The 23276-nt window shown below is 38.0% G+C and overlaps 1 protein-coding gene across 1 annotated transcript in view; it reads left to right on the top strand.

Moving 5' to 3' along the window:
• The window catches only part of LOC127440529 (calsyntenin-2-like), a 367240-nt gene that overhangs the window by 293148 nt on the left and 50816 nt on the right, over positions 1–23276 (top strand). The window contains exons 7-8 of the mRNA XM_051697174.1: positions 867–1124; positions 4455–4576. Coding sequence (XP_051553134.1) covers positions 867–1124; positions 4455–4576 — 380 coding nt within the window. The remainder of the gene's footprint in view (positions 1–866; positions 1125–4454; positions 4577–23276) is intronic.

Here is a 23276-nt window from a genome sequence, read left to right on the forward strand (position 1 = left end):
TGACACAGCACAACGAATGGAACAGACTGCAGATATCTTAAGATGTGTTTTTAAAAGTTGAATTTCTTTTACCTTGATACATCGTCTAAAAAACAAATCGCTCATGAGAAAGACACTGAAAAAAACAGTGACGCAGCGCAACAAAAACATCCTTCTAGCATGAAGTTTTTATATGAGGAGGGGAAATATATATATATATATATATATATATATATATATATATATATATATATATATATATATATATGCTATTGACAGATTTTCATTGTATTAATTGCAGAGTAATGTTTTTTTAATATTATGAAATCATAAAGGAGGGGAACCAGGGCAACTTTTAGATTTAAATATAATATAGTGTTTGATATAATGCAACGTTTACTTTGGTCCCACAGCCCTCAATCAAGTTTGATTTTTGGCACTTCGAAGGAAAAGTTTGGGCACCTCTGGTCTAGCGCATGTTTACATAGAAAAACAATTTAAAAACAGCACAAAAACTGGTTTGGTGTGAGTGTAGAGATTACAGGAAATTATGTGGTGAAGTGGGGGAACCGACTTAACAAATGTCACAAGCCAGACTCAAACTCGCATCAAGAGCACCCCAACTCAACATGTCAGTGTGCAAACTGCTAGGCCATGTCTCTGACAGGAATGAGTTTATAACATTTCAGTCAGGGTTTAAAGAGGGTCTCGGAACTGAATGGTATTCACTTTACCTCTAATTTGATTTGAAGTATGGTGTGTGCACATTTTATTTGAATGTCAGGGCAACTAATATGATTTTAACTCTTCATGACAGGCAGCTTGTAATTTTTCATGGTTGCTGCTGTCAGTAACCTGAGCTAACCTTGATGCTTTTATCTCTGCAGGAGCAGCCTCAGGCAGCACAGACCTTCTCCCGGCCCCCAGTGCAGCCACCAATTGGACAGCTTCCTTGCTGATGGACAGCGGGCGAGACAGTGACCTCATCTTCCGATTTGATGGTCGACAGGCAGCCAATATCCCGGAGTGGGTTGTGCCACAAAACCTGACAGATCAGTTTACCATAGCAACGTGGATGAAGCACGGGCCAAGTCCTGGGCTGAGAGCGGAGAAGGAGACATTGCTCTGTAACTCAGACAAAACTGGTGAGTCCATAATGACATTCTTTCTTCCATGCATCACAAAAGAAGAATTTGATGGACTGAGCCTGAGTGACTGTTCACACATTTTATGGAAAAACGATGCAATGAAAGTGAACAGTGACTGAGACTGAGCCTTTAGTTAGAAGAATGAAAGTCATTCAAGTTTGTAACATGGAGCAGATGATGACATAATTTTCGTTTTGAGGGAACAGTTCGTTGAAGTACCTAAATATTTTTTGGGCCACTGTGTCTCTATCACTGAGAATTTACTGTATGGATAACAGGCGAAAAGCTTGGATGTTAAAAGTGTGTCTTGAGACCCCTGCTTTTTTCCATTCCATTGCTCTCCATCTAGCTTTTTTTAATGCAATAGTGTGTGTCTGTGTCTGCCCTCTAAACAGTGTTAAGTATCTTACATTAGGTCATCAGATTCCTGGTAGACTGGCTCAGGAGAATATGATCAGTTTGGCAGAATGGAAGACTGCCACAGATGTGTATCAGACACACCCGAGAAAAGTTTTTATCAAAAGCAGAAGATGCCCAGTTGAAAGGAGAAATATTAGGACTATGGTTTAGATCTGGTTTAAAGAGTGCTTCAGACTTCAATTCTCCAGAGGTTAAAGGAAACTCTAGCCATGAAGAAATGCAGCATGCCTGTCAGGGGCCAGTTCTCCAAGACTGAGTGGCCCTGATGTGGGCTGACTGCCTGGCAGGACTCTTTCGAATTCATTGATCCCAGGCGTCATGTTGAGTGGGTGTGAGACTTAATCAATTCAACACGCACTAAAAGAGGTCGTAAGAGAGACATCGGGCACCAGGCACAGAGGCAGCGTTGAGGTGAGGGGAGAGTGACGCCTTGCGGAGGAGACGTGATGTTTTTGATCAATCAGTGGTTTCAGAATAAGAGTGTCAGTGAAAGCTGTCCATCCTCGTACAACATGCTCTGAGCAAAGACATGTGATGGAGAGTGGAACATGCCAATATCAATGAGAGCAGGAAGGGCCTTAATAAGAGTTTCCAGTTGAATGGCAGCTCTGGCATGCACATCCTGTCAGCATGGCTTATGGAATAATTGACATTTGGTTTGGATTGTACCAGTCATACCAGTTTACAAGGGTTCATTTGGAACTGGTTTGTTGCTGAAAGCTGGTGAGACAATGAGTCCCAATCAGCATAGCCAATGTTGTCTACCAAGCTCTAACCAGCTTGACCAAGATAATAAAACCATGTCAACCGCAGCCCCATTGACTGCAGATAGTCAATCACTTAGACCAGCATTAAAGGTGTTTTTTTGTTTGTCATCTTAGACTTACACTGACACCTAGTTTTCAGTTACTGATGCCATTGTAGAAATTCACTATTCACAATCATCCGTGATTAATTTAATACATAAGTGAAAGTGTCCAATAATAACAGGGCAGTTCCTGAGGTTAAGCAGCCTGGTCTCGTGAATTTACGTGAGCATTGCAATGTTTTTGCAAAACTAAAATTACGTGCTTCGTTACACGTTTTGCTGCAGTTTTAAAGTGAAATGTCCAGCATGAGTGCCAAAGTCAGGCGAAATTTGGTTATAATTAGACAAGGTTTTAAGGTGTATTATAGATGGTGGTTTTAATAAGTGAAACATACCTCCCTAATCTAAAATTTTACCCTAAACCTAATCAACAGACATCCTTACCCAGTGTTTGAAAAGATAAATGAGAGTTTAAAAAAAAGGTTAACTGAAGCATCCATGTCATTTTGTGTCGCTTCTATGCCACTTTCACTTCCGTGCATCTTTGGCTGGACTCGAAACCGCAGCTGTCAAGCTCAAAGTCCAACACTCTGTCAGGTGAGCTACCGAGTAAGCTAATGACATAGGAATTAATGTGTATATGTTGGTGGGTCTGTAATACAATTGTTAAAATGTTTTGTTTTTCAAATCATGTGTTACAGTAAAAGTGTTTTGATATCATAACATTGCAGGGGTGAGTAATAGAGTGAAAAATATGTTTTTATAAAGTCAAATTCAGTTGTACTCATGATTTGTGTCACAATGATTAAACCACACAGTTGTTGTAGCACCTCTACTGTTCATTTCACCAGGAAACTGCAGCAAAATGTAGAGAGCAGCACGTACAAGTCAGTTTGCAAAAATGTATATAGAGTAACATTCATGCTATGAGACCAGGTTGGATTAAGTGAGTAGTGTTCAGATGATCATGTGATCTCAACATGGCAGCCCCCATGAGGGGACCCTCTCAATGTGGAATAAAACAGCTTTTACTGTATAAGGTTACTGATATGACTGGTGTCTTCATCTCATGTGAGTGGTGATTAATGAGTTTATGGTGTCTTTTAACATACAGTATATGATTTTATACATATGTTTAAAAACTACTATTCGTTTCTTTAGGAGTAAAATGTTTTTTAATTTATTTTTTTATTTTTTATGAGGAATAAATTACTGACTGCAGCTTTAACCAGCTAATGGCCAGTTTTGACCAACTTGAAACCATTTAAATGCATAAAGAGTCAGTTCACCCAAAATGAAAATGTTGCCATAACTTACTTATCCTCATTTTGTTCCAAACCTGTATAACTTTATTTCTTCTGTGGAACACAAAATTAGATGTTGGGCAGTATATCAGACACCATTAAGTTTCATTGCATCTTTTTCCATATAGTGAAAGTAAATTGTGACTGAGGCTGTAATTCTGCCTAACGTGTCCTTTTTTTTTTTTCCATGGAAGCAAGAAAGTCATATAGGTTTGGAACAACTTGAGGGTGAGTAAGTTATGACAGGATTTGAATATTTGAAAGAAATATCCTTTTAAGCTGGATTTTTCAACTAGATATCTTCATGTTAGAACTTCTGTAGAGCCACTGTGCCAGTTAATTCTCAGTTTGTCAAGACTTTGTATACCGAGAATTTTCTCATAGTCTGGAGTTTAATTTGAATGAATCCAGCTGTTTGCTTTGGCAGCAGTGAAGTTTCTGGTGCCCCTCTATGGAGTTGGTGCCCTACACAGACTGTGTAATATGCGTGTAGGGAGTGGCACTACTGGACCTGCCACCATGTTCCAATAACCAGCCTGACCATCCTTGGCTGGTATGACCAGCAGGTAGATGGATTGTTGCTGGTCCAAGCTAGAAACCAGCTACTAGCTTACAGGAATAGTTATCCCCTTAGATAAGGAAATTCTGAAATCTTCTCACCATCATGTTTTTCCAAACCTGTTTGACTTGATTTCTTCTGTAGAACCCAAAAATAAATTGAATATTAGGGATTGACAGCCTCATTTTTTTCCATAGAGTGAAAGTGAATTTTTTTGTTTTTGTTTTTATTCATAGAGATGAATAGGCATCATTACTCTTTATACGTGCACAACTGCCGCTTGGTGTTTCTACTGAGACGAGACTTTATTCAGTTGGACTCCTTCAGGCCAGCTGAGTTTCACTGGAAACTGGAGCAGGTGAGTGGCCCCCAGACACCTGCCACACTCGCACACGTCAACATCACAACTGGCGCTCTGATAAACAGAAGAGGAGACAAGGCGTGACTGGAAAAATGCCACATGGATCCAGTTCCATAATGATTTGTGAAGTGAAGTTCACTCTGTATAATTTTCAATTACCTGTTTTTGAATTATTCATTATCCATGTGACTGATCTTTCAGTTGTTACGAGTGATCTGTCACTGGTAAAATGATTATTATCAGAAGAACAAATTGGAAAGCTGACGCAAAGTGACATTCAGAGGTTTTTTTTTCCCCCTAGCATTTATTTGGCTCATAATCTGGCTTGTTTGTGTTTAAAAACACCTTGATTTTCTGCATTTCCCATGGCTAATGTTGAGTACAGTCTAATATTTTATTTGAGAACACTAAACAGAATGTATGTGTGAGGGAGACATACATTAGTGTGTGTGTGTGTGTGTGTGTGTGTGTGTGTGTATGAGTGTGTCTCTATGCTTCTCTTCGCCTGCCGAAGGGAACCAAGAGCCAAGGTGAGACACATGTAATCAGGATGAAAAGCTCTCCACAGAAATGACCTCTCACAGTGAACATAATGATAGTCCTTCACCCACACTAGTCCTTAACTGCAAATTGTGCTCACATACACATTCTCACACAGACACACAATAGCACACACACAACTTTTCAAACCTTTTGGAGCTGCTATAAATATAATTTGATAAAAAAGTTTGATGTGTATCTATTGAGTAAATACACTGTGTATACTGTCTATCATCAAAATACTTTTTTGTTCTTCTCCTTGAGTATCTCCAAATACACAAAACAAATCATTGGCTAAGAGGTCTTTGATCAATAGTCTGGATCCAATACAGTAAGTTGGGCTCTGGAGTGCACCAGTAAGTGCATTGCAGCGCCAGCATGGTTTGGTCATATTCCAAATGCCTTCTAATGTCACAGTTTTGCACTCACTCTGAAAGCAGATGTTCTGATTAGCCGAACTAAGATGCAGGAAATTTGGATATGTGAGTAATATTTCATTTGTTTTCTCGATGTGGGGGTGCTGTAGCATAGTGGATAACGATCTAACTGAAAGATCATAGATTTTAATTCCTAATAGGATGATCCTTGAGCTCTCAACTTTGCTTCATTGAGCGAGGCATTTAACCTCAGGTAGCTCCAGGGGGGCTGTCCCAGTAAACAGGCGTCAGTGTTATTATTATTAAAAGGTTAGTTCACCCAAAAATGAAAATTCTCTTATCATTCACTCATGCCTTCTAAGGTGTGTATGACTTTCTTTTTTCTGCAGAATACAAACAAAGATTTTTTTGAAGAATATTTCAGCTCTGTAGGTCCATACAATGCAAGTGAATGGTAACCAGGACTTTGAAGCTCCAAAAAGCAGATAAAGTCAACAATAACATAATCCTTCAAACTTCATTATTAAACCAATGTCTTCTGAAGTGATCCAGTTGGTTTTGGGTGAGAACAAGCCAAATTGTAACTACTTTTTCACTGTGCATTTTGACAGCATTCTCCTTGGCAATCATGATTTCAAGCTTGATTACACCTCCTATAGCACCATCTAGCACTCTGCACATGCGTCAAGCACTAGGAAGTGTAACCAAGCTTCAAATCATGATCATGCCTACAGACTGCAATGGCAAGATGTACAGTGAAAAAAGGAGTTATATTTTGGTCTGTTCTCACCCAAAACAAACTGGATCACTTCAGAAGACATTGATTAAACACTGGAGACTTATGTATTACCTTTATGCTGACTTCATCTCCTTTTTGGAGCTTGAAAGGCCTGACCACCATTCACTTGCATTGTATGGACCTAGCTAGATATTCTTCTAAAACTCTTTTTATATATATATATATATATATATATATATATATATATATATATATATACAGGTGCTGGTCATATAATTAGAATATCATCAAAAAGTTGATTTATTTCACTAATTCCATTCAAAAAGTGAAACTTGTATATTATATTCATTCATTACACACAGACTGATATATTTCAAATGTTTATTTCTTTTAATTTTGATGATTATAACTGACAACTAAGGAAAATCCCAAATTCAGTATCTCAGAAAATTAGAATATTGTGAAAAGGTTCAATATTGAAGACACCTGGTGCCACACTCTAATCAGCTAATTAACTCAAAACACCTGCAAAGGCCTTTAAATGGTCTCTCAGTCTAGTTCTGTATGCTACACAATCATGGGGAAGACTGCTGACTTGACAGTTGTCCAAAAGACGACCATTGACACGTTGCACAAGGAGGGCAAGACACAAAAGGTCATTGCAAAAGAGGCTGGCTGTTCACAGAGCTCTGTGTCCAAGCACATTAATAGAGAGGCGAAGGGAAGGAAAAGATGTGGTAGAAAAAAAGTGTACAAGCAATAGGGATAACCGCACCCTGGAGAGGATTGTGAAACAAAACCCATTCAAAAATGTGGGGGAGAACCACTACGCACAGACGTATGCAAGACATGGGTTTCAGCTGTCGCATTCCTTGTGTCAAGTCACTCTTGAACAACAGACAGCGTCTGAAGCGTCTCGCCTGGGCTAAAGACAAAAAGGACTGGACTGCTGCTGAGTGGTCCACAGTTATGTTCTCTGATGAAAGTAAATTTTGCATTTCCTTTGGAAATCAGGGTCCCAGAGTCTGGAGGAAGAGAGGAGAGGCACACAATCCACGTTGCTTGAGGTCCAGTGTAAAGTTTCCACAGTCAGTGATGGTTTGGGGTGCCATGTCATCTGCTGGTGTTGGTCCACTGTGTTTTCTGAGGTCCAAGGTCAACGCAGCCGTATACCAGGAAGTTTTAGAGCACTTTATGCTTCCTGCTGCTGACCAACTTTATGGAGATGCAGATTTCATTTTCCAACAGGACTTGGCACCTGCACACAGTGCCAAAGCAACCAGTATCTGGTTTAAGGACCATGGTATCCCTGTTCTTAATTGGCCAGCAAACTCGCCTGACCTTAACCCCATAGAAAATCTATGGGGTATTGTGAAGAGGAAGATGCGATATGCCAGACCCAACAATGCAGAAGAGCTGAAGGCCACTATCAGAGCAACCTGGGCTCTCATAACACCTGAGCAGTGCCACAGACTGATCGACTCCATGCCACGCCGCATTGCTGCAGTAATTCAGGCAAAAGGAGCCCCAACTAAGTATTGAGTGCTGTACATGCTCATACTTTTCATGTTCATACTTTTCAGTTGGCCAAGATTTCTAAAAATCCTTTCTTTGTATTGGTCTTAAGTAATATTCTAATTTTCTGAGATACTGAATTTGGGATTTTCCTTATTTGTCAGTTATAATCATCAAAATTAAAAGAAATAAACATTTGAAATATATCAGTCTGTGTGTAATGAATGAATATAATATACAAGTTTCACTTTTTGAATGGAATTAGTGAAATAAATCAATTTTTTGATGATATTCTAATTATATGACCAGCACCTGTATGTATATATATATATATATATATATATATATATATATATATATATATATAGTGCTTTTCACAACACACATAGTTTCAAAGCAGCTTTACAGAAAATCATGATTTAACAGAAATGTGACCATAAAGCTCTATTTTGGTCTCGTCACTCCAAATTACAGTGTGCCAGTAGCTGTGAGCATGTCAAGGTGTTGTCGGGCATATTGTAACCGGGCTTTTTTGTGGCATTGGCGCAGTAAAGGCTTCTTTCTGGCAACTCGACCATGCAGCTCACGTATTGTGCTCCTTGAAACAACCACACCATCTTTTTCCAGAGCAGCCTGTATTTCTCCTGAGGTTACCTGTGGGTTTTTCTTTGTATCCCGAACAATTCTTCTGGCAGTTGTGGCTGAAATCTTTCTTGGCCTACCTGACCTTGGCTTGGTACCAAATTTTCCACTTCTTAATAAGTGATTGAACAGTACTGACTGGCATTTTCAAGGCTTTGGATATCTTTTTATATCCTTTTCCATCTTTATAAAGTTCCATTACCTTGTTACGCAGGTCTTTTGACAGTTCTTTTCTGCTCCCCATGGCTCAGTATCTAGTCTGCTCAGTGCATCCACGTGAGAGCTAACAAACTCATTGACTATTTATACACAGACACTAATTACAATTTAAAAAGCCACAGGTGTGGGAAATTAACCTTTAATTGCCATTTAAACCTGTGTGTGTCACCTTGTGTGTCTGTAACAAGGCCAAACATTCAATGGTATTGTTGGCCATTTGGCCATTTGTGTGATTTCTGTTGTCATTATGATTTAAAAAGGAGCCAAACAACTATGTGATAATAAATCGCTTCATATGATCACTACCCTTTTTTTGTTGTTGTTTTTTGTTTTTTTGTGGTTTTTGTTTTTGCATGATCAGTCATATTTTCAAAATCAATGCCAAAATTTCACAATTTCTGCCAGGGTATGCAAACTTTTGAGCACAAATGTATAAAGTATCTAAAATCTAAAAAAAATAATCATTGTGCAGTTTGATAAAAATGTGATTGTAAATTGTGTCTAAAAATAAATAAGTAAATAAATAAATAATAATTTTATTTAGAACCCCAGTGAGCAAGCCAAAGGCAACTGTGGCAAGGAACGCAAAACTCCTTAAGATGTAGGTTAATGAAGAAAAATAACCTTTGGATAAACCAGGTTCAATGTAGGGGCCAGTTCCCCTCTGGCTAAACAGCATGAATATAATGGCAGTAATATTAGGGTGAGGTTCAGTGAGGTCCATCCTAAGTCTAAGGTTCAGGCAGTGGCACATGAAGTCTCCCATGTCTTACGGTTGGCATTGGCAAAATCTTTGTTTGTGTTCTGCAGAAGAAAGAAATTTGTGTACATCAGGGATGGCATGAGGGTGAGTAAATGAGAGATTTTTAATTTTTGGGTGAACTATCCTTTAACAAAAATGTAAATAAAAATAAAAACATAAGAAGGAATTCACCAAAAACGAATTGCCATTTATTTGCACACGCTGTCTGTGCCGGTTCTACATCCAACACACTTAAGGAATAATGCAAATCAGGCAATGAAATTTACACCAATTAATTCCGATCTTATGGGTTATTTCTGGCAGAGGATGCAGCAGACCAACGCAATCTGGCATATTCTGCCGGGGCTGTACAGCATCACTACACCACACATCTGGTTATACTGCTCTCCTCCATCATTTGATCATTATTTGATGAATTAATGCTGCAGTGTTTAAAATAAAAAGTACACAAACAGTTTACCACCCTGCTTTCCTTGGGTTGGTAATAGTGCAATGTTTATTGCATTGAGCAAATAGCACAGAGTTTTGTGAATTAAGATGAACCAAATTGGTTTGATTGAATTTTGTTATAAAATTTAAATGCATAAATTATATATATTGCATATAATGAACCTAAATTACATTGAAAGGAGACATATTTGTCTAAATATAAAGGAGACATATTTTAACTTAATTTAAATAAGCAAAATGCAGCGCTATTTAAACTGGATCACAGGTGGTAAGCGAATCAGATGCAGGTTTTTGCACAGAAATACCATGTGCAAAAGTGCCATAATCCTTTTTTGTGAATTTGCCCCATTATTGGAAAAATGTAATACATTTAAGACCCCATAATCAACTACAATAAAATAAAAATGACAACAAATAATTTTTTGATCTGCAATATATTCTAACATTTAAGACCTTTACAACCTGCTAGATTGTGATCATTCTAGGCGGCTTTGATGAATTTGAGAAATTCTGTATACTGAAAAGCTAAAACTAAGCTGAAACTAGAAAACACTCAAACTAACAGTCAAAGAGTTATAGTCAATTATATACAGTATTGTGCATCCCTAGTCTTAATATATTATGAGTTTATAGTACCAAAAGTTATTTTTTTAAGCAAGATATTTTTACAGATCATATCTGTTGTAGCCTGTACTGTTATTCTTAATTATTTAGGCTGTAATTGTTTTGACTTTTTCAACATTTTTTTTTTATTTATTTTGTTTTATTGAGATCAAGGAAATCAAGGGGAGAGAGAGTGGAATGGGGTGGGAACATGTTACTGTCTCTTTAGAATTAAGTGCTTTTGCAATTTTCCAAGTATTCCAAGTCTCTGAATAAAAGCAGCTGCAAAATGTATACATGTGAATAAGTGTAGGTATAAATATACACATGTAATATTGAGTGCATGAAACAGAGGCAGAGGGTCAGTCTTCATTGCCATCATGACAATAAACAATAAGCTTAGGCTGACAGCGGGTTCTGCCTCACTGTTCTTGCAGGCTGCACCTACTTTGTTACAGGTCAGAGGGAAAATGAGCTCCTTTCAAAGTCTTGGCTCTTTTCTCATGACCAGACGGAGCTCAGACGGGTGATGAGGAACACAAGTAAACAATATGAGGTCAGCAGACAGGCTGCCATAAAACAATGTCAGCTGCAGTGGGTGCCACAGAACCCTGCATGCTGTCAACAACCACCATATAAGTCCTCTACACTGCAGAGGAAAAACTCAAATGCTGGAATTCTCTTAGAATGTGTTTGTACCCACTGATAGCACTGTAGCATTAGCATTTGTTTGCATGTGCTGAGTCTGCTTTATTTTAGTCCCTGATTTACTAAAAGATCAATGCAAATCATTTAAGGGCATGAACACACAAAAAAATTTCATGCAGAACACAATTTGCATGGGGCAGTTCCCCCATCTTGTGGGTTTGTTCACATTTGTGTAGCAGATTTCTGTAGGTCTATACAGTGCAAGTAAGGGTGTGTTCCATTCAGAAGTGGTCATCCCTATGCCCTATTCACTTCAAAGACTTTACCATCCACCGTGAGAGCCTTAGAGGGTTAAAAGGTGTGGGACTCAAAAATAATGGCAATTCGGAACTTACTTTTTAAGACATTTTTATTGGAATTTCAGTTTGAAATTCCAATACAGCATGACTACCATAATTGTTCTCCCTTCAAAGTGGCCTTTGGAGGGTGATTTATCCCGTTTGGAACACTGGACCAATCTCCACTTTCACTTCCACATTCTTCTTCATTTGTTTTTTTGGTGATTCGCATTCTTCATGCATATCGCCTCCTACTGGTTGGGGCTGGTCAAAGGCGGAGATTTGCAGTAAAAAAGGACTTAAATGTTGATCTGTTTCTCACCCATACCTGTCAAATCGCTTCTGAAAATATGGATTTAACCACTGGAGTCACTTAACGCTTATGGATTACTTTTATGCTGCCTTTATGTGATTTTTGTAGAGTTTCAGTGATATTCTGTGATATTTCCCTGTATGTCGTTTTTGTACATTTATCTTTCATTGCCACTTTGTTGATTTTGCTGGGAAGATTATTTATTTTCATCTGCTTGTAAATGAAAGAGAGATGAGCAGGAGAGAGTGAGAGAATGTGTGAAAGTGCTTGTTTACACTTCAGTGCATTTTCTCTCTTCCTGTTTTTATTGCCATGTACCTCTTCTCCAGCATGGTTTGATAATGGTGTCTCTCCAGCTCAGAGACTGTAAACAGAATATGCTCGCCTTGATCTCAGAGCACTGCTTAGCTCTGTTCCCAACATGAGACATCTATTTTTCTCTTTCTCTTTTCTCTGCCCTCCCTCTGTCTGACTGCTTGCCACTGATACCTACAAACAGCAGATTATCCTGTTGTAAATGTCACTCGAGTTAGTTTGTCTTCTTTTATCTTTAAAACAGATGTTCGCTTGTCTTGCAGAGCCAGACTTTTAAATGTCGGCATAAAGTCTAGTCCTCTTTGCAGCTTATTCTGACCAAGATCTCCTGAGCCACATGCAAAGGACCAACCACCATTTTTTAATTTTTTTTATTAGTGATGTTTGCTTTAGCAAGGTGCCACTATTACTAATGCTCTGACCTTCATTTAGGGATTTTCTAAAATTCCTAACCCAATTCTTCATCTTCCACCTAAATTTTGGCACGTAACTCATCAGGCACTTTTTGTCGTACACCCATAAATGAGGAGTCAAATCAACTTGCTTAATGAAGAGAGGTGTGTGCAATGACTTTTAGAAGGGAAAGTAATTGCGATGTACGCCTTGAAGACCTTTCTCTGACAGAGAATTTTCTTCAGCACATTTTCAACCACCACATTTTCTTTAGAAAATTGTGCAGAGGTCGAGCAACTGTTCAAGTATCAAGCAAGGATCTCATCTTATGTGTCTATACCAAGGGTCTTCAACAGGGGGTCCGCGATGGTACCACAGGGGGTGGCATTTGTAATAATCATTCACTCGCACGTGAGTGACAGCGAGAGACAGGAGTATGAATTATCGACATGTTGAAGTCCTTTGCAGCTGCATGCCAAATCTTAGTGTAACTAAACAGCGCTAGTCAGCAGAAGCGCGCAGCCCGGACAAACTCATCACGCACCCACTGCTCATCACGAGCTACTCAGTGCGTGAGTCATCAGGTTCAGCAGCTCTCGTTGGTCGCGCTGTGTGGTTGAGCAGATGACAGCCTGCTTTCAGAACAATAGCTTACTTGCCTGGTGTAAATAAATAGTTACCACTGAGATTATCAAGCTGGCATACAGGGTCCTTGACGTTCCACACACACAAGACGGTGACTCTCAAATCAACATATTTAAAGGTGCACTCAGTCATTGTTTTCCTCATTAAAAAATTTTACTCAATGAAATCATCAGTAATTTTAAATTATATGTATAAAATCGATCACTCGCATGAGATGAAGACTCCATTTTAGTAACCTTATAAAAGATGTTTTATTCTGCATGAACAGGGTCTGTCTGTTTTTCTGTATGTCTGTCTATCTATCTGTCTGTCATTTTCTTTCTTTTTGGAGGTGGTATGGCACAGGGATTTACAGGGGAATTTAAAAATGTCACTTCATGTCAAATATTTTGCAGACTCCTGCTGTACATTTCTGCTGAAAAGACCAGCTAAAACCAGCTTAAGCTGGTTGGCTGGTTTTAGCTGGTCGCCCAGCCTAGCCAGGCTGGTCAGTTAGCAGTTTTCAGAGGGGGTTTGAACACTTTTTAGCTGGTTAGGCTGAGAGATCAGCTAAGACCACCCTGACCAGCTAAGACCAGCCTGACCAACTAAGACCAGCCTAACCAGCTAAAATCAGCATGACCAGCCTGACCAGCTATGACCAGACTGGGTGACCAGCTAAAACCAGCCAACCAGCTTATGCTGGTTTTAGCTGGTCATTTCAGCAGGGCATCATTTAATGATTATTTCAATGGCTTTGTAATGTAAACATCATGAAGTATGTACATACAATAATATGGTACCTAACATCCACGTTTTAATAGGCATAAAACACAACACTCAATTTTATACAATATGTTACGGATTCCAGGCTCCGTCTCTACACCAAGGGGTCCTTAGCCTGAAAATGGTTGAAGACCCCTGGTCTATACAGTATTCTGGTGTAGAGAAATGGCAGAGAAAGGGTTTCAAGGGTGAACGTCGCAAGTACTTTCGCTTATAAAAGTCATAGCACACACCTCTGTTCATTAAGCCTGTTGATTTGACTCATCATTCATGTGTGTATGACAAACAGTGTTAGATGAGTTACGTGCTAATGTTTTGGTGAAAGATGAAGAACTGGGTTAGGAATTTTAGAAATTCCCTAAAAAGTTGATTTTCTTCAGAAAATGTACCTGAATAGTCTGATGTTACACCAGCAATCAATGAAGCTGTAGCTCATTCAATAAGTGATGCAACAGTCTTGGTGAACATTTATACAGACCACACCAAAGAACTTAATATAAAAGTGTGTAGACTTTGTGATCAGAATTTCTGGCCATCTGTAACTCAGAAAATAATGTAAAATTTGCAGTTATATTACGTACTGTATAATACTTAATTTACTTGCTACTTGGTGCTTTGAACAAAACTCGGATTCTCTTAAAAAGATTAGATGCAATTAACCTTGAAAACTTTGGTAAATTCGGTGTGTAGTTCTTCATTGTGTAACAGTAGCCAGCTGGTATGTGATAGCTGTGCAGTGTGTAAACCTCACTCTCCTGGCCTTATATGCACTAGCAACCGAGGCTAGGGGCCATGGCTTTTCTAGCCTCCTTGCTAGCACATCCGACTCCCAAGCTGGGGATCGCAGGTTTGAATTCAGCTTGGGGTGGGTCGAGTAGGACCGGTGACACTGTTGCCGTGACCTGGATGGTATTGAGGTTTAGGGGGGTGAGTGTTAGGGGTGTGCAGTGAAGCCATTCTCTGTATTTGTACCTGTATCTTTTCATATGACAAAATAATCTGTATCTGTCTCTGTATTCAAATAAAACCGGGTGTGGGCGAACCAGAAATGTGTCAAAACTAAATGAAACGCCCATTTTTAAGTGTTACTCTTACATTTATAGTTTCTGTTAATAAAATATGCCTTGTTATATTCCTTTTCATAATAATAGCCTAATAATAATAATAATAATAATAATAATAATAATATATTAGAAGGCAACACAACTACTCGCTGTATAATAAGAATGTTATTATTATTATTATTATTATTATTATTATTATTATTATACAATTATTATTTTAAAAATATTATTTTATTCTTTTTTTCTTACCAGATTAAGAAATAATAATAATAATAATAATAATAATAATAATAATAATAATAATAATAATAACAATATTGCTACTTTTATATAGCGGCTTACCAGAGTTCAAGAACACGTAACATTTTCAAATTAGCACAGTTTAAAGAAGAAGAAGGGAAAAAAGAGCATGGAGCATGTTTCAGTTTCTTCGTTTTATATAAGAAGGAATATTCCTAATAGATGAATACTCTATATGGAGCATTTAAACCTTTATGGAGCATTTTAACTTTTTTTTTCGGAATAAAGTCTTAACCAGTTAATAACTTTAATCGCTGTGGATATAAATGTGGTCAACTTTAAAACATGGAAAGACGAGCTCCGAGGTTAAATCACTTCAGGCAAGGAATTTAACATCGTGCTCAGGTTTAGGCTATAAATTAATACACAAGAATCGCGTGTGAATAGTGTGATACATTAACATAGATATTTCAAGAAGTGGAAAGTGTATATGATGTTGTATCTTATAGAGCCCAACCGATATGGGATTTTTGAGACTGATACCGATTTTAGAGGGGGAACATTCACCAGTTGCCGATATGGTGGCCGATATAGTTAATTTTTGAGCTGGAATGAAAACAGACCTTTTCTATGTGGATTGTTCACTGATTTTGCACCGATATGACTATGCAAAGGTACTCAGATGGCTGTTTTCTTAAACAAATATTTTTATCAAAGAATATTTGACAAATTCTAGTAATGAACACTGAGAAAATAAAGAATAAATAAAAATACAATAAATAGCTTAAAAAACATCAGTACTGTATGTTTAGTATCAGTCAGTTGCTGACCATTAATATAAAGAATAAATTCAAATAAAATAAATAGCTAAATAAACATCAGTACTGTTTAGTATCAGTCAAATGCTGACCATTAAAATAAAAAAAATAAAAACAAAAATAAAATAAATAGCTAAATAAACATCAGTAGTACTGTTTAGTATCAGTCAATTGCTGACTGTATTAATACTGCCAGTCAATTATTGGCAGGTTGTAAAACAAGAAGCATTTACACCTGCCGAGACAAGAGAAAAACAGCGGCAGCGGTGTTACACCGTATTCTGCTATACAAGTTTAGGGGAAACTTTCAATTGTAGAAAACCAGACTTTTATATATTACATTTTATAAATGCAATGACTGGAATTGTTCATTTGAAGGGGGTACCAAACTGTGAATCCTGAACAAAACAGTTTGGTGAATACATGTTTATACATTAGCTTCCACTCAGCTGACAAGCAATGAAAGTAGCTATGTGGTTAGCTAGTTAGCTATAAGTTCATTGTCACGGAGAGTAAAAGATGGACCAGCATTGCGTCTCACCAACTAGGTAACAGCGTAGCGTGAAATCAACACTCAACAGACACAATCCACCACCGCACTGTTGTCTACTGAGATGCAAAAAGATGCTCTGATGTTTACCTTTCAGTCTGCTACATTACTTACTGCACTGACAAACTATAACTGGCTAACAGCAAACAGACATGAGTGACATGGTTGTCAGGGACAGGGTTAACATTATATTAGTTATATTGAAAAGGGAAAATGATGGGGTCATTGTTCATTAACTTTCCAGTATGTATTTCACAAACTAGTTAGCAACTTACAGAGAAGACACCACTCAACTCCGCACCGCTTAACTCCACCCTGTCTGCAGAGCCACCGTCAGCTCAGAGTCAGCTCTGTAAACATTGGAGACGGAGCACGCTCTGCTGGACAAACTACGTAATGACGCCAATTCTAAAGCATTGTTTTCATATCTGCACATATCGGTAAACATAAACGCAGATACCGATATATCGGTGAAAGGCTAATATTGGCAGATAATATCGTTTGGGCACTAGTATCTTAGTTAATGTTACACTTGACAAGCTACAGATGCGCATAATTAACAGAGACTGCAAACAGAATCGAAACCACAGCATCCGATCTGAAATCACAATGTGTGCATTTTCATTCATTAGGTTAATATTGACAATATAGAAATACTGGCTGCACAGATTCATAAATTTGTTGTAATTTTGGATTTGTTTATTTAAAATGTTGCTTTATCCTTGTGTTTTTCAGATAATCAGTCATACAAATATTTTTTATATTATTCGGATGAATCCGTTATTCATTTTGAAGTCATTATTCGTACCTTTCCGAATAAGGTATTCGTCTTCAGGCACATCCTTAGTAAGTGTAACGGTAGCCAGCTGGTATGTGATTAGTGTGCAGTGTGTAAACCTTACTCTCCAGCCTTAAGAGACGCACTACTGTAGCGAACAAGGCTAGGGCCATGGCTTATCTTGCCTCCTTGCTAGCACGTCCGACTCCCATGCCGGGGATCCTTGGTTCGAATTCCGCTCGCGGTGGGTCGAGTAGGACTGGTGACACTCGGAAGTGGTCATTGTAACAGTTTGGAACCGGTCTCCCAGCATACAGATAAAAACCTGTGGACCCTGACTGATGTAATTGTCTAAACAATGACAATTTCAGGGGAGCTAGCAGTTTGGCAATGCCTTGCCATTTTTATGTTCAATATGCATCAGACGGTCAGTTGAACAATCTGTGAGCAGTCCATGGACTAAGACTTATTTTAAACTGAACATCAGGAATTTTAGCAGTGTAAGACCACAATTTAACTGACACACTGGCTACCTAATACTGCAATGTAATGGAGCCATAGTGCTTTGGCTCACAAGGTACTTGCAGTTTGAGTAGATATACTTGAATGTGTGTGTCAGTCAGGGCCTGCTGACACATCTGTCAGAGAGGAAGTTTGGGAGGGGCAGCAGGTGCTGTGGTATTTTTGTCACTCTGGCACCACGCTGATCAAAGGTACCTGTAGATGATTTGATTGACATGCAGTCACCACCCCAGCCTAACTGTCTGCAGCAGTGTGAGCATAGTATCCTATTAAGGACCCAATATTTATGCAGTAAAATGGCTTTGCTGGGATATCACAGCAGACACACATTAGCTTAGAAAGAGAGGGAGAAAAAGAGAGCGAGAGAGAGAGAAAGGGTGTGGGCTGTTGGGCATCTCAACCAAATGCTGCTCTTTGCAGTCTCATCAGCACTCTGAGAGGACACTCAATGGCTTCAGCTGCAACTACATTTAGCCCTATTGATTTTGCAATCTTCCTCACACCTGCCTCTTTAGATTTTTTCCCCTCTCTTTTTGTTGAGAGGGAGAGAATGATGGAGAGTGATTCCAAGTGGGAGGAGGAAAGGTGAGGAAGTAAGATATTGTTGTTCTCTATTGTTTTTGTTTTTGTTTCTCTTCTTTGAGCACATCTTCAGAAGTTTTTAGAGTAATGACTATTAGTTTATTTGTGATTAAAGGAATAATTCCCCCAAAATTTAAAATTCTGTCATCATTTACCCACCATCTTGTTGTTCTAATCCTATATGACTTTCTTTCTTTTGTGGAAAGCCATAGGTAATTTTATTTAGAATATCTTGGCCACTCTTCTCTATATGTAGCCAAGTGGAGAAATGTAATTTAATTTAACTCTAGTCATAAATTGGACGTGGCCCCTTTAAGACCAGAGTTTTGTGACACCTGCTTTCCAGTACGCTTTCGTGTAGAGACATGATGACAAACATTGTGCAGGAAATCTCCTGGTATTGTTCATCAGTTGATGGTTCTTTGGGTAAATATCAACTTTTACACAAAATGCTTATAAATTGCATTGAATGTATGTTCAGAAGAGTTGTATGTTGGAGTTGAGTGTTTGGTGTGGATTATTTTTGAGGGATGCGTATGGATTGCATGTGTGGTGCTTGACAACTTTTGGCACACATGTGGATCTGGGTATGTAAGTTTAGTATTAATCATATCTTATTTAATGATACTGTATATAGTCCAGAGTGTTTCCAAACAAGTGTAATACGTGTTTTATGTGAAAATATGCTAATTATATTGTTTTAAACATGTTGTACACGCTTTAAGCCTGGTTAGAAATGCATAAAATGGTTTGAGTGATTTAAGCATGTGTTAAATGCATAAAATACTGTGAGTAATTTATGCATGTGTTAAAAGCATAAGATCCTTTGAGTGGTTTGAGCAAGTACTTAAATGCATAAAATGCTGTGACTGTTATAAGCATGTATTAAGGTTATGCATGCTGAAGCATATGGGTAGGCTAATGCCCTGTTTGTATGTTCTTTTGACACTGGTATTTCATTACCACATTTCATTTTTGTATCTAATTTTTGTACTAATTTTTTTTGTAATTCATCCTTCCCTTTTTTTGTGTGTATACGGCCACATTGACCACTGTTTTATTTATTTATTTTATTAAACAGCCATCAGATAAACCCCCCCCCCCAAAATAGTTTTGTGTCCTGTGTGTTTATTCATAACCCACCGGCTACATATATAATGAAAGTAAGAACTGGGGCTGCCAAGCTCCAAAATTACAACAAAATCACCATAAAGGTATCATAAAGGTGATTCATTTGACCCATGCTCTATATTCCAAATCTTCTGAAGATATACAATAGCGACTGTGCAAGGAACATACCCAAATTTAAATTGTAATTCAGTGATAGTCTGTGCCTCCTTTGAACTGTTAAGATGCTGCGAACAGATGTTGAGTAACTGAATTGAACTTAAGAACTGAATCAGTCCAATTTGTGATATAATTATTCAGACAGTTTTGTGAACTGGAACAATTGCATTAAAAATATCTGACTCAAATGAGTAAACTAGGGCCTAGAAATACGGTGGATGTCAAGATTTTCTGTGACTTCAGTTTCTTCCTTACACAATCGCTATCATATTGATTCAGAATATTTGAAACATAGGGTACAAGTTTTATGAAGCTTTATTGTCAGTTTGGAGCCCCAGTGATCATTCACTTTCAGTAACAAGTGGCCAGGATATTTTGTGTTCCACAGAAAAAAGAAATTAAGTAATATGGGCTTAGAACGAGTAAATATTGATAGATAAATTTTTGGGAGATCTACTCTAAAAATAAAAATAATTCTGAAGCTTTGAAGTGGGAAAGCTTTGATCTAGTTCACAACCTCCATCCAGTGTCTGTGCACATAGTTCATATGGAGGTTTGAGTGGCCTTGTCTATTAAAGTGAGCAATACACCTCATACGGTAGCAATGATTTAAAGTGATAAAATAGAGCAATTTTTTTTTTCACAGTGGCCATTAAACTTAGACATATGGTGCCCATCCATGAGATCTTGACAGATCTATGAAAAAATTGGTTAAGACGCATGCCAGATCATTTGTTAATCACTCTACAGCTCTTCAAACACTGGCCTAAATCAATAGTCAAAGATTTGTTTGCATCGACAATGTTGCTCATTGATCGGAGGTGTGTGTGTGCATGCAGCGAGGGTCCACGTGTGGCCAAGCTCAACCAATCGGTACAGTGGGGAAGAGCCTGAGCAGGCGTGTCGTTTATCCCCATCTTGCTCAGATCATCGACCCGCACTGCTGCGGTAGAAAATTACACTCCGTCCTGTCAATATGACATTCATTGTACGCTTATCTACTTACAATTACACGCACCACATCTGTGGCTTCCTTCGGCGTTGTGATTAAGAAGCTGTATTGTTTTGTGTTCGATGGATTGCTTCCATGCATGGCTGCTTACCTGCTTTTAATGAATACATGAAGACTTACAATGAGATCTCACAGAGGAGCGCAGAGTTTATCAGATGCAATTAAACTTAAACTATAGACGATTAGATAAGTCTTACTGTTAATATAAATCTGGGAAATCACAATTTTTATTTATTTATTTATTTTATTTTTTTATTTTTTTATTTGCTTTAAGAGATTTCATGGGGCTTTCACAGTATTTGCAAAGGTGTACACCTAATATGCCAAAGTGTTGACATGGTTTCCAAATCCACTCTCTAATTAATGCTGAAGTGGGTAATTTCTGCACCAGTAGGGTCACCAAATGAATTGCAAATACAATATCTGTCAAACTGATAGCCCTGCCCCAATCTAATGCCATTGGTTGAAGCAATGTTACTGTGTCTGGCTGGTTGGGATGCTCAAACAAGTAATACATTTCATTAACGAGTAAACATTTTCCTATAATGCATATACTGCATGAAGAATAGCAAAGAGAACAGAAGCAGGGAATCACAGAACTTCTGAAACTATTGTTTTTTGTCTTACCTCTAAGGGCATATTTGCATTCTCTGTTTTCATGCCTCACATCTTGCCATTATCAAGGCTTGTTGTGATGTACCTAATGGCTGCTTAGCACTGTGAAATAATCATGAGCTTCTGAATAATACATTTCTACAGCTCTATTTCCACAATAGCAGAGCAAATTTTGCTCACCCATCAGAACAAGGCGCCGCCACCTCCATGTTTGACCATACATCCTTTTACAACTTTTCACAAAAGAAGAGAACTTAAAATAAACGTATTTGTTTTCCACATGACTTTCATCAATGCATTTCTCCTTTTGTTTTTTTTATTCCTGACATTCCAAATATAGTTCCACCAAAATATTCACAGTCTGATGTTCTTTTTTGCTGGGTTTGGAGGGGTGGGGTGGGTTGAGGTTAGTCTTGCCTTTTTCACTCCCTCTGACCCCCAGGAATACTTTGCCTAGAGCTCTTGAGAAACAAAGAGAATACCAATTTTCCTTTCTTAGCAACAATCTGATCAGAATTTTCATGGCCTCTGATACATATATGTCAAATCTTTTAACACATGTCATGAGAGTAGTTTTTCCTAGAGTGCTTTAAAGACCCCATTAAATCAAAATTAGAGCTTTTTGGCTTTTAACGCCTGTCATTCTGCTTTGAGGCCATCTATATGAAAATGTACTTGGGGTGTTGTGTAGTAATGGGCTAAATGTAATCTCGTTTACATAATCAGATTACTAAAATCAAGTACTTGTAAATTATTTGAACATTTTTACATTATATGTGTGTAATCAGATTACAGTTACTTTTTGTAGAATTTTACTATACATGATTACATATCGATTACATTACCAGTTTACAATATTACATTATTGGTTTTGACTTTGAAAGAATCGCCAAAAGGGGGGCTGACAAATAGCAAATTGTTGTTTGATTTCATGTTTCGTAATGCTAATGAAAGGAGTGTAAATTGGTCCTTAATACTCTTAAAAATAGATTTCAGAAAAATGAATTAAAATAAAACAAAAAATGCAATAAGTAATCCAAAAGTAAAATTCAAAAGACAGTCTTTCTCTTCCAGGAAAATGCACAAAAAAGACTGATGGCTCACCTTACACTACACGATTGTTTTTATTTTTTATTTTTATTTTTTTCTCAAGTAATATTCTCTCTTAAAATGAAAATGCCCCATTCCCTTAACCACTTGTAATGAACAAGCAGGTAGCAAATCAGCCCCACCCAAACTTCCCACAGGAAGTTTCCATAGGAAAATGTCAACACAGAACAGAAAACTGCACTCTTTAAACGATTTCATTGGGTCTTTAATTTATGGAAGGGGAATTTATTGCTTTGAATTGTGATTGGCTGATGGGAACTGTATATGCTTATCCCAGGCCATAGATATTTCTGCCTCTAAACCTGTTTCCAAGCCAACTCATTCCCAGTACCATGCCAGTGTAATGGATTTGCATCAATAATGCAAGAGTGAAAGGAAGAGTTGTGCAGAAAGTGTGTGTGTTTATACTGTATGTGTGAGCGCACATGTTTAAGAAGAGATAGGGAGTGATAGATGCAGTGAAATGACTTGTGTGTATAGATTTGTGTATTGCTTTAGAATTTAGAGAGCATGGCAAAGATTGTGTGTGCACATGTGGATCTGAAAGTGTGTGAGTGTTTATATGTGTGTGCATGTGGTGAATGCCAGGTGCTGTGCTTTGATGAACTAACGCTAAACTCTGTGACCCCCATCAGTCCTGAACTGAGAGGCGGGAGAGATTCGCTGCTCTATTCCTCTGATGACTTCCCATGAGTTATCTTCCCAGCTTTCACCCCCACGCTTTCGATTACCCCCATCCATCCCAAACCTCCTACTTCTCACCCGATTATAGCGTTTTACACTATCTCTCTGTCTCTCTCTCTCTCTCTCTCTCTCTCTCTCTCTCTCTCTCTCTCTCTCTCTCTCTTCAAAAT

This window comes from Myxocyprinus asiaticus, chromosome 5, assembly GCF_019703515.2.
Source record: "Myxocyprinus asiaticus isolate MX2 ecotype Aquarium Trade chromosome 5, UBuf_Myxa_2, whole genome shotgun sequence".
In the NCBI taxonomy this organism is placed as follows: domain Eukaryota; kingdom Metazoa; phylum Chordata; class Actinopteri; order Cypriniformes; family Catostomidae; genus Myxocyprinus; species Myxocyprinus asiaticus.